This window comes from Balaenoptera acutorostrata, chromosome 6, assembly GCF_949987535.1.
Source record: "Balaenoptera acutorostrata chromosome 6, mBalAcu1.1, whole genome shotgun sequence".
In the NCBI taxonomy this organism is placed as follows: Eukaryota; Metazoa; Chordata; class Mammalia; order Artiodactyla; family Balaenopteridae; genus Balaenoptera; species Balaenoptera acutorostrata.
The window spans coordinates 82218308-82231772 of record NC_080069.1 but is presented as its reverse complement, the minus strand read 5'-3'; the positions used below and the strand labels follow the sequence as shown (position 1 = coordinate 82231772).

The following is a 13465-nucleotide window of genomic DNA, read 5'->3' as shown; positions in this document are numbered from 1 at the left end:
CAGAAGTCCAGGGCCAGATGGCTTCACAGGTGAATTCCACCAAACATACAAAGAAGAACTTATACCAATCCTTCTCAAACTCTTCCAAAAGACTGAAGAGGAAGTAACACTCCAAAAGACATTCTGTGAAGCCAACATCACCCTGATACCAAAAACAGACAAAGACACTACCAAAAAGAAAATTATAGGCCAATATCTTTGTTGAATATAGATGCAAAAATTCTCACCAAAATATTAGCAAACTGAATTCAACAATACATAAAAAAGATCATACACCACGACCAAGTGGGATTCATCCTAAGTTCACAAGGATGGTTCAACAAATACAAATCAATCAATTTGATACACCACATCAACAAAAGAAAAAACAAAAACCACAGTATCATCTCAAAACATGCAAAAAAGCATTCAATAAAATTCAACATCCATTCATGATAAAAACTCTTACCAAAGTGGGTATAGAGAGAACATATCTCAACATAATAACAGCTATTTATGACAAACCCACAGCCAATATAATACTCAGAAGTATTCCTGCTAAAATGTAGAACAAGACAAGGATGCCCACTCTTATCACTGCTCTTCAACATAGTACTGGAAGTCCTAGACACAGCAATCAGACAAGAAAAAGAAATAAAAGGTATTCAAATTGGTAGGGAAGAGGTAAAGTTGTCATTATATGCAGGTGACATGATACCATATACAGAAAACCCTAAAGACTCTACAAAAAAAAACTACTAGAACTGATAAACGAATTCAGCAAGGTAGCAGGATACAAGATTAGCATACAGAAATTGGTTGCATTTCTTTACACTAACAATGAAATATCAGAAGGGGAATGTAAACAAACAATTCCTTACAAAATAGCATCAAAAAATAAAATACGTAGGAATAAACTTCACAAAGGAGGTTAATGACTCATATGCTGAAAAGTACAAAACATTAATAAAGGAAACTGAAGATGATTCAAAGAAATGGAAAGATATCCCATGCTCTTGGATTGGAAGAATTAATATTGTTAAAATGGCCATACTACCCAAAGCAATCTACAGATTTAATGGGATCCTTATCAAATTACCCATGACATTTTTCACAGAACTAGAACAAATAATCCTAAATTTTATATGGAACCATAAAAGACCCAGAATTGCCAAAGCAATCCTGAAGAAAAAGAACACAGCAGGAGGCATAACCCTCCCAGAATTCAGACAATACTACAAAGCTACAGTAAACAAAACAGTGTGATACTGACACAAGGACATATGGATCAATTGAACAGAATAGAGAGCCCAGAAATAAACTCACACAACTATGGTTAATTAATCTTCAACAAAGGAGGGAAGAATATACAACGGAGAAAAGACAGTCTCCTTAGCAAATGGTGTTGGGAAAATTTGGACAGCTGCACGTAAATCGATGAATTTGGAACATACTCTCACACCGTACACAAAAATAAACTCAAAATGGCTTAAAGACTTAAATATAAGACATGACACCATAAAACTCCTAGAAGAGAACATAGGAAAACATTCTGACATAAATCATACCAATGTTTTCTTAGGTCAGTCTCCCAAGGCAATAGAAATAAAAGCAAAACTAAACAAATGGGACCTAATCAAACTTACAACCTTTTGTACAGCAAAGGAAACCATAAACAATATGGAAAGACAACCTATGGACTGGGAGAAAATATTTGCAAATGATGCGACTGACAAGGGCTTAATTTCCAAAATATACAAACAGCTCATACAACTCAGTAACAACAGCAACAAAAAAACCAAAACCACTGTAAATCAAAAAATGGGCAGAAGACCTAAGTAGACATTTCTCCAAAGAAGATATACAGATGGCCAACAGGCAGATGAAAAGATGCTCAACATCACTAATTATTAGAGAAATGTAAGTCAAAATTACAAGGTAGCACCTCACACTAGTCAGAATGGCCATCATTAGAAAGTCTACAAATAACAAATGCTAGAAAGGGTGTGGAGAAAAGGGAACCCTCCTATACTGTTGGTGGGAATGTAAACTGGTACAGCCACTATGGAAAACAGTATGGGGGTTCCTCAAAAAACTAAAATTGGAGTTGCCATATGATCCTGCAATCCACTCCTGGGCATATATCTGGGGAAAACTATAATTTGAAAAGATACATGCACCCCAATGTTCAATGCAACACTATTTACAACAGCCAAGACATGGAAACAACCTAAGTGTCCATCAACAGAGGAATGGATAAAGAAGATGTGGTACGTATATACAATGGAATATTACTCAGCCATATAAAAGAATGACATAATGCCATTTTCAGCAACATGGATGGACCCAAAGATTATCATACTAAGTGAGGTAAGTCAGAAAGAGAAAGACAATACCACACAATATCACTTATATGTGGAATCTAAAAGATGACACCAATGAACTTACCTATGAAACAGAAACAGACTCACAGACATAGAGAACAGACCTGTGGTTACCAAGGGGTAGGGGGGAGTTTAGGATTAGTAGATGCAAACTATTATATATAGAATGCATAAACAACAAGGTCCTACTGTATAGCACAGGGAACTATATTTAGTATCCTGTGATAAACCATAATGGAAAAGAATATGAAAAAGAATACATGTATGTATAACTGAGTCATTTTGCTGTACAGCAGAAATTAATACAACTTTGTAAATCAACTATACTTCAATATAATTTTCTAAAAATTAAATAAAAGAAAAAAATGGGCAAAGGAATTTAATAGACAGTTGTCAAAACAACTATACAGAAAGAGCCAATAAATACATGAAAAGATGTTCAACATCATTAGCCATCAGGGAAGTGCAAATCAAAACCACAGTGAGATACTACTTTACACTCATTTAGGATGGCTATAGTCAAAAGGACAGAGAAGTGTTGGCAAGGGTGTAGCTAAATGGAAAACTCACACAATGCTGGTGGGAATGTAAAATGATGCAGCTGCTTTGGAAAACAGTCTGTCAATTCCTCAAAAAGTTAAATATAGAGTTACCATTTGAGGCAACAATGCCACTCCTAGGTATATATACCCAAGAAAACTTGAAACTTGTCCATATAAAATACTGTCCATTAATTTTCATAGCAGCATTTTTCACAGTAGCAAAAAAGTGGAAACAAACCAAAAATATCCATCATCTGATGAATGGGCAAACAAAATGTGGTATATCCATACAATGAAATATTATTTGGCAATAAAAAAGAATGAAGCACTAATTCATGCTATACCATGGATGAACCTTGAAAATATCATGCCTATTAGTAAAAGAAGCCAGACAGAAAAGGCCACATATTATATGATTCCATTAATATGAAATGCCCCAAACAGACAAATTCTTAGAAATAGAAAGTAAATTAGTGGGACTTCCCTGGTGGCACAGTGGTTAAGAATCCGCCCGCCAGTGCAGGGGACATGGGTTTGATCCCTGGTCTGGGAAGATCCCACATACCACGGAGCAGCTAAGTCCATGTGCCACAACCACTGAGCCTGCGCTCTAGAGCCCACAAGCCACAACTACTGAAGCCCGTGCACCTAGAGCCCATGCTCCACAAGAGAAGCCACCGCAATGAGAAGCCCACACAATGAGAAGCTACAACGAAGAGTAGCCCCCGCGCACCGTAGCTAGAGAAAGCCCGCGTGCGCAGCAACGAAGACCCAATGCAGCCAAAAATAAATAAATAAATAAGTAAATTTTTTTTAAAAAAGAAAGTAAAATAGTTTTATCAGACACTGGGGAGAGGGAGCAATGGGGAGTGACTGCTAATGGGTATTAGTGTTTCCTTTTCGGGGTGTTAAAGTGTTCTGGAATTGGGTAATGATAACTGTTGTACAACCTTGTAAATATATCATGTGGATTTGGTATACAATACAGTGTGACAAAAAAGTGAATTGTACGCTTTAATGGGTGCATTGTATGGTATGTGCATTATACCTCAATAAAGCTATTTTTAAAACAGAAGATAAAATAAAGACATTCCCAGATAAAAACAAAATTGTTAATGCTGTTTCTTTTTCAATAGTGTGATTGCTGACATTTTTGTATGATTCTTTAGCGTCTCTGGGCATGAAGTTTTCTACTGAACATGTGTTATTTTAACAATCCCAAAATATATATATTAATGGAAAAAACTACCTTTCTAAAAATACAAAAGGACAAATTAAACCACAGTACTCTTTACAAAATACTGTATGACTAAATTCCAACCTCACAGTGAAATATTTTCTTACAGATAAGAGAAAATAAATTAATACTTACTTAACTGCTTGTGCTCCTGGTCTTTGCACAATCAAAGTGCTAAATTCTTCCACTACAATATCTAACAGTTCATATTTTTGTTGTTGTTCTCTTAGAATAATAGACATACTTTTCAAGTGAGCAAAAAACTTCATGGCTTCAAACTAGAGTATATTCAGAGGAATAAAATGAAAAAAATTATCTATATGTATATCTATATATATCTATATATATATAAATACAACAAATACTCCTATTTATATAGTTTTTCTTTCCAAAAACCAGAAAAATACTTCAAAAACAACCCTTCGTATATTAAAGGATCACCACATAACACTAAAAAGTAGGGGACAATTTTTATCCCTACCTTAGAAACTAAAATAAATGTAATATTTATAGACTCAAAGAAAGATCACAGAACAACTCAGTAACATATATTTATGAAAGGATTTAAAAATAGGCATATCTATCACTAAATGCTCAGGTATAAGGCAAGAAAACATTTTACTGTTTTTGGCAAGGTTGGATCAACTGCTGTTTCACTATAGCCAATTGCTTCATATAGTAAAGTTTTTTCTTCAGGTGTCAACATTTCTTCAAGACCTAAAAATCATAAAGAAGTGTTTTATGTTCTTAACTGGTAACAAGATAAAACCGACCCAAAATTTAGCTGCTTTTAATAAATTAAATGCAAATTTTACTCTCTTTTTATAATACTTTTAAGAAATTATATTTACTGAATGCTAGGATGGCATTGCCAATTTTAGAAGGTTTATTCTCCCAAAATATAAATTACTAAATACATAAATTCAGCAATATAAATTTCTAAATATTTGTATTAAGCACACAAAATAGATACCTGTATTAGGCACTTAATGGCATTGTGCTAAGCAACATACTTAGTGTACAAAGTAGGTAATATTAATATCATTTCTCCACATTTTATTACAGATGATGAAATTGAGGTTTAGAGAGCTTAAATAATTTGCCAGGGCCACACTGCTAATAAACAATAGATCTAGAATGTAGACTTAAGCCCCTAAGCCTCCATGGTCTTAAGCATTTTGTTGGGAAGCAAAAATCTTTCCAACAAATAATTTCGATAAAAATTCACAGTGGTTTATACTCTTTTGGAATTTTTATTTTATCTATGACTGCGCTATATGCACTTACTAAATCCTCTAGACATAATGCTGTTTTGCAAGCAGTAGTAAGATTTTTAAAATTTATTTTGATTTTTATTTAACACATATATTTACAATATTTAATAGTAATTTTACTGATAATAAGAATTATATATCATATGTATATATACTTAAAATGCCTATTTTAATGAAAGAGAAAATTTCCTGCAAAACTTAATTTCACACCTGATGGTTAGCTACACTACCACAGCCTGATGATAAACTGCACTACTATAAAATGAAATGGACATACTTCCAGGTTTAAGATCTGGTTGTTGTTTAGTACGTGATTCTGACCAAGTCCACAGCCAGCTAAACCATCCTTTATTATCCTCTGACTCTTGTGCTCCTTCTCTGAAAATCCTGTATCCAGCTTTCTTTACCTAAAATGAATAAATTTACAAATAAATGACAAATTATCCTTTCTTTAGTAATCTAAAGAAACAGGATATTTCTAAAACTTATCTACTTTAGTGAATAAGTATAAACAATAATCATACTGACAATAAAACATAGTAACCATAACATTGGCCAAACATCAGAATTTAGGATTACCAGGTACTTAGCACCACTGTCTTATAAGCAATGGTAATGGGGGAAAAAAAATTGGCTTTCACCTTCATATGAACTCTCAGTATTTGATAAGCCCAATTAGTTAGAAAGAATTTTTTTCCCATAGAACCTGTCTGGTTTAAATACATGTGGCGAAACAGTGCATCAAATTTTCTTATAATATAAATAAGCAAATTTGAACCCTTTTTAGGAAATAGTATATTACAGCACAATACCAATAACATCACATCTATCAAATCTGTATAAATTCTAGATTTATTTTTACTAATTGAAAGACAATCTGGAATTACCTCAACTTCTGCCTGTTGTCTTGCTATAGTTATATTAAATACATCCAAAGTCTTTTCCAACTCCTAAAAATATAAATAAAGTGTTTACATAAATAACTTTATATAAATAATTTTCATATATTCTCTATCAAATTGCTGTACTAAAGAAGAGATAGGAAGCAGAAAACAGGTCACCCATCAACATAATATTCCTGTTAAATTCTGAAAAGCAATGCTTGTATATATGTCAGCTTGGAAATTAGTAATGATGGAACAACTTTCTGAACAAAGAAATCATACATGTCATGCATGTAAGAGTTAGAATACTACAAGATATACAGGCACATATTAGAAGATAATATACATGCACTGTTTAAAATGACTTTTATTTGGGCTTTAACTACAGTTAAGGGTAAACACATCAGTGTCACTTTCAACTAAAAATACAATTTTAAGTCCTTCATATTACATGCACATTTGATACGTCATCATTAAGATATATCAAGTAGATCTAGATACACATAAAACTTGTTTTTAAATTTTATACTTTTCCAAGTATTTCAGTATAGCTACTGAAATAAACTGAGATAAGCTCAATCTTTCATCATATCTATACATTATTTCCATGATTACTTTTGAGAGCGTCATGCTCAAACCACTTTTAGTCCCAAAGAGAAACAGTGATGACCAACCATTACCTGGAAAACTTTACTCAGGGTTCTGCAGTCCAACAGACTTAGAGGGTTACGGTTAAGATCCAAAACTAGGTAAGGAAATCTGTAACCACCAAAGCAGAAACCCAAGCATTCATAATAGCCTAGGTCTTCAGAAAGTCTTCTACTTCAAAATAAAAATAAAACTCAATCTTAGGGAGTTTTTTGGAAATTGGCCTGGATTCATAACGGTTCCATTAATTTTGAGAGACTAACTCTTCTTAGACTCCCTACGCTGTACTTCATCCATCTGTAAAACAGTCCCGTCTAGAATATACCATAATGCTAAAAGATTAAGACTAATATTTAGAGAACTCAGGAGACGGCTAATTAAGTGTAAAGTTGCTGGTGAAGACCAGAAATGCCACAAGGATTAAGAGGAAAAAAAGCACTGTTTGAGCAAAAAATTCAGGAAAGTTCATACAAGAGATGGGACTTAAGCAAAACCTGAGGAATGAGTAAAACTGAGATAGAGATGAAGAAAGGCAGATGGAATGCATGAGCAGACTTGGCTATAAGTATAAGCATATACATATAGAAGACAGGACATTTATTTGATTAATGCACAGTTAGATGGTAACATATGGAAATATGGAGTGGTGACATAACATAAGGCTTTGAAACCAACACAGAGAAGACTGGAATCAATGGAGCAAATATTTTCTAGGCTTTTGAGGTTTGTAAATGTCATAATAATGTGAGGCTTCAAGTTACTATTTGCATAAACCCAAATCTCTCCAGATTGAGGAGAATCTCAAATTCCAAATGCACACAGGAAAACTTCACCAGGGTTTGTAACATCCACCTGAAGTTAAGGAGTATGAAAAAGTCTAGTAAGTAAAAGAGACAGAGAATGATCAGTACAAATTAGAACAGGTAAGTAGGGAGTGTTAGTCACTAAAGACTGAGGAGTTAAGTAGTACAAAATATTTAACAAATTTTTTAAATGCTAACCTCCAAAGAGTTGAGAAGTTCACCAGACGGCTTCTTACTTGTTAGCTTTCTTTTATACAGTTCTTTATATTGCTTCATTTTTTGCCTGTGTTCTCTTATATGCTTCCATGACCACATCCGTAAGTGGGGCTGAACATTTACTTCAAGAATACCACGTATAGCATAAACCCACCTAGTTAAAAAATAAAAACAAAAACCCTACACTTAAAAACACCCTCAAACCAACAGTATAAAATATAACTGATACTGCTTCTACTCTAACAGCATACATAATACAGAGACTATGAAAATGGTATATTATCTGGGCACTTGCTTCTTCCCAGCCCTATTAGTAATTAATAATACACTATTTAGGGGCTTCCCTGGTGGCGCAGTGGTTGAGAGTCTGCCTGCCAATGCAGGCGACACGGGTTTGAGCCCTGGTCTGGGAAGATCCCACATGCCGCGGAGCGGCTGGGCCCGTGAGCCACAATTACTGAGTTTGCGCGTCTGGAGCCTGTGCTCTGCAACAAGAGAGGCCGCGATAGTGAGAGGCCCGCGCACCGCGATGAAGAGTGGCCCCCGCTTGCCACAACTAGAGAAAGCCCTCGCACAGAAACGAAGACCCAACACAGCCATAAATACATTAATTAATTAATTTTAAAAATAATAATAATAATACACTATTTAGTCTTATCTCTTTCCTAAATGAAAATAATCAAAATCACTGAATTTTGTTACAATAAATATAGTTCTACAGAAAAACTATTAAAGTATTAATTGGCAACTAGCAGTTCAGCCACCTGAATAGTAATGAAAGTAGTCAACTGAAAGAGTAATTGCAACTTCTAGAAACTAGGCAAGAGCTTAATAACTGGAAAAATAAGACTTTTGAATCTTAAAAAGGGGTTGCACTTTATAGACTACCTTTCAGGTTTATAATAGGTTTAATATGTCTGATACCAAAGTTTGAAAACTAAAAAAAAGACATGGTTAGAAAACAAACTGGGATATGGTTTCTTAATAATTCCAAAAATACAGTAAATGAATGGAATGCTAGTATTTCCAGTTGTAAATTCATTATAAAGAATCCTTTAACTCAATTTTACTCATGTAATAAGCAAAAGCCACTACAAGTGTTTCAAGACAAATATTACATTATAGTTTCTATCAGCCCTTAAAGAGTATCTTAAAAAGTCAAGAAATTCACTTTTATACCATATTTTTTTAAATCTTAAAAAACTTAGATTGAGCAATTCCACTGGGTATTTACCTGAAGAAAATGAAAACACTAATTCAAAAAGATACATGCACCCCCATGTTCACTGCAGCATTATTTACAAGAGCCAAGATATGGAAACAACCAAGTGCCCACTGATGGATGAATGGATCAAGAAAATGTGTGTATATATATACAAACAATGAAATGTTATTCAACCATAAAAGGAATAAAATCTTGCCATTTGTGACAACATGAATGGCTACTGAGGGCATTATGCTAAGTGAAATAAGTCAGACAGAGAAAAAGAAAGCCAAATACTGTATGATCTCACTTATATATTGAATTTAAAAAAATGAGCTCATAGATCCCAAGAATAGACTGGTGGTAGCCAGAGGCAGTGGGTCGGGGATGGGCAAAATGGGTGAAGGGGATCCAAAAAACTTCCAGTTATAAAATAAATAAGTCATGGGGATATAATGTACAGCATGGCAACGACAGTTAATAATACTGTATGGCATATTTGAAAGTTGCTAAGAGAATAGATCTTATAAGTTCTTATAACAAAAAATATAGTTTTGTTAACTATGCATGATATTGGATGTTAACTAGACTTATTGTGGTGATCATTTTGCAATATATACCAATATCGAATCATTATGTCGTACGCCTGCAACTAAAATATGTCGATTGTACTTCAATTTGAAAAAATTTAAGGCATATTACCATTCTTTGGCATGGTAGTGGAGAGGTACATCAGGTTTGAATTTCCTGTATGGTAGATTTTGCGTCATCACATCAACCGATTCAAGAAGTTCCATAAGACTGAAATACTGAAGAATGAAAAAAATTAAAGTTCTTAAATGTTTCAGATTTTTTAATTGTCAAAGATAAAAGTTAAATTATTGACTTTTTAAAGGAAATGTTATCATACACCATTATGAGTTTTTGAAAAACATTTAAAATCTTAGCTCTCCTTTTATCAAACTATAACTCACAATTTAAAATTTCATTTAAAAAAATCACCTGTGGTTTATTAAATTCAATTGTTATGTCATGTAACTCAACATCCAGGCTTATTTTGGGGGCAGAAAAGTCAAAATCCAATCCGCGATTCATCTGAAGTTTGGCATTAGCAGATATGGGGCGAAATACTGGAAAATAACACAGATTTTTAAAAATTAAATTGAGTTTTTTTCAAGAGTCTCAAAGTGCTAAAGGAATCAAGTTGAAAATGCTGATTTTCATTTCTTATATACCCTTTCTACAGCTCCCAGATTTCCATACTGCTATGACTTGATCATATGAACTGTCACTTAGTGTTGAAGAGTCTTTCATATTTTTCCTATCTATAATTCATATTGTCTTTTATGAGTACAATAAAAGCTAACTGAACTCCCCCTCAAAACAAAATAACCCTTACAAGCAGGAACACTCTCTAAAAGGCAAAACAGTCCAGTAAGACAATTTTAATAAAAGTATAGTTTTAAGGAATGAATATACATTAGAAATGCTAAGGGGAAAAATATTTTATTTAGCCACTGACTTTCATTATATAATTATAATTCCTGAATTTCGGGTCAGTGTCTCTGTATCCATCTGTCCCCACTTTTAACTTGAAAAAGGAGAGGAGATAAGATGAGAGTTTATCCAAGATAACCTTCTTGGCTCAACCCATAATCTAGGATTTCTCTCAACCCTTTGCATTTAGTGCCAAAAAGAATAAGAATAATGCAGAGGGAGACCAGTAATAGCAGAATCTAGAAAGAGATCAACCACTAAATTATAAGCTAATTTGTATACAAAGATAATATATTCCTCTTGTTTTAATCATCCCTGAGGCATAGCACTAATTTCAAAAATACTTTAAATTTGAATAGAACAAGAAGGTATTCATCAATAGGGGACCAGTTAAATTCATTATTCTATACAACAGAATACTATACAGTTAAAAATGAGAAAAATTTATATGTACATAAATGGAAGGATATTGAAAGAGAAAATTTAGAAAGTATATGTATAAAGCAATAATACCAGTATTTGAAAAGTAAAATTATTCCTCTCCTCCAGCTTTAACTCTTGTTAAACAAGACTATACCACACCCACTATACCCTCCTTGGTTACAATAATTTATCCATCCCTGGGCTTCACCCTCTCCCATCTCTCTCAGATTTTAGCTCCTGGCAACTCTAATTTCTGGATTATTTCAATATACAAATGATCGTTCCAATACCATAGCCTCTCAGTTCCCTGGACTCTTCCCCCCTCACCTCATCCACTAGACCTTATCATACCGATATCCTCAACCTCTCAATAAACTCAGGCTCAAGCATCCAACTCTCCTACCACCACCACCTATCTCTCTAGTAATCCAATACCAAACCTCAAGTCTTAAGGGAACTACCATTCATTGATCCTCTATCTTTGCTCTGTCTTTCACTTCTGCTTCATGTCCTCAGCTCTCTCCCTACCTTGTTGACAGTTATTTCAGTCATTCCCTTGCATTCACCCTTTAACTCCTTTGCCCTTCTCACTTTGTCAGTACTTACTAGGCAAAACTCGAATTCTAAATAAAGCCACTCTATTTACTCCATACCTCTATTCACTCCACATCAATACCTAAGCAGCTGTATGTGGTTGGGAAAAAACAAAATCACACTGATTGGTCTCACATTAATGTCATAAATCTCAAGTAGGTACTTAATGTTGCTGACTAATCACACAACATTCTTTTAGTCCAGGGATAGGCCAAACCTATACCACAGCCTGTTTTTGTATAGCAAGTGAGCTAGGAATGATTTTTATACTTTTAAAGGGTTGTTTAAAAGAAACAGAAAAATATGTGACAGAGACTATACATGACCTATAAAATGTAAAATGTTTGTTTACTACATGGCCCTTTGCAAAAAGAAAATTAGCCAACCCCTACTCTGACCCAGTGGTTCTCAAACTGTAGTATTCATCAGAATCACTAGGACAGCTTGTTAAAAATAGATTGCTAAGCTTCACTCTCAGAGGTTCTGATTCAGTATGTCTGGGATGGGCCCTGGAATTTATATTTCTAACATGTTTCCAAGTGATACTGATGTTGCTAGTCTAAACCGCACTTTGATAATACTGTTCTCATCAGTTCACTCTCTCATTCCCCTACATGGCTATCTCATAGCCCCTCCTCCCTCTGAAAACCTCTAATTCCTCAGATAGTTTTAAAAAAATAAAAGAGTTCAGAAGAAAAAAAATCCCATTAACTCCAACCACCATATTTACTTGTTCACCCAACACTAAGACAGAGTTTCTTTCTTTCCTTCCTTCCTTCCATCCTTTCTTTCTTTCTGGCTGTGTTGGGTCTTCATAGCTGCATGCAGGCTTTAGTTGCAGCGAGCCAGCGGCTACTCTGCGTTGCAATGCGTGGGCTTCTTATTGTGGTAGCTTCTCTTGTTGCAGAGCACGGGCTCTAGGCGCACGGGCTCAGCAGTTGTGGCCCGTGGGCTCTAGAGCGCAGGCTCAGTAGTTGTGGCACATGGGCTCAGTTGCTCTGCGGAATGTGGGATCCTCCTGGACCAGGGCTCAAACCCGTGTCTCCTGCATTGGCAGGCGGATTCCTAACCACTGCACCACCAGGGAAGTCCCGGACTTCTCTCCTATAACTGTAATCTATCTTATAAACAAACTGACCATGCTCCTACCTGTGGCAAAGCACTCCACTTGTACACTAGATTCTACCCCCTTTCACCCATGTCAATACAGAAATAATCCCTTCTCTCTTATTTTTCATGTTGTATGGATCATTCCAATCTTAGCCTATAAACAAGCTGCTATCTCTCCCATTAAATAAAAAAACAAAACCAAAAAGAAATCCTTCATTCATCCTTCCCCCTCCAGCAAGTCTGCCAGTTATCAACTGATTGCCCATAACCTCCAGATCACCCTTCCCTGACTGCTCTAAAACCTAGATTTGGGTCCTTTAAATATTTTTTTTTTACCAGCTAGCATAATGTTAATCTTTATCAGCAGAGGACACGGGAGAGATACTGCAGGAGCAAGGAGTTATGCTTCCTGGTTCTAATGTGCTCATTCAGCAGACTCCTGCAGTGCCATGGTTCTCCAACATGCAGCTCCTAAAGAAAATGGCTTCTCCAGTGTCCAGGTCCTCCAGCACAACAGATTTCTTCAGCACCAGACTCCTGCAGTACATGGCAGCTTGCACCATCCAACAGCCAGCAAATTCTCTCAGTACACTGCTAAGGCAGTTTAAGAGTGGAGTGCCTTCTGGAGACAACTCTCCATGAGGCTCCCTAAAGGGTCTGTTTCCCTAAA

At 35.1% G+C, this 13465-nt stretch overlaps 1 protein-coding gene across 4 annotated transcripts in view; it reads right to left on the bottom strand.

The window, feature by feature from the left end:
• VPS13A (vacuolar protein sorting 13 homolog A) overlaps window positions 1-13465 on the bottom strand; it is a 273046-nt gene that overhangs the window by 218522 nt on the left and 41059 nt on the right. For all 4 annotated transcript variants that reach the window (XR_009008570.1, XM_007182294.2, XM_007182295.3 and 1 more), the window contains exons 11-17: window positions 10174-10301; window positions 9874-9980; window positions 7950-8121; window positions 6304-6366; window positions 5694-5823; window positions 4765-4859; window positions 4278-4420 (exon numbers count right to left, since the gene is read on the bottom strand). Coding sequence is in view for 3 of the 4 variants with exons in the window: in XM_007182294.2 (XP_007182356.2) it covers window positions 4278-4420; window positions 4765-4859; window positions 5694-5823; window positions 6304-6366; window positions 7950-8121; window positions 9874-9980; window positions 10174-10301 (838 nt within the window). In the remaining variant the exon portion in view is untranslated. The remainder of the gene's footprint in view (window positions 1-4277; window positions 4421-4764; window positions 4860-5693; window positions 5824-6303; window positions 6367-7949; window positions 8122-9873; window positions 9981-10173; window positions 10302-13465) is intronic.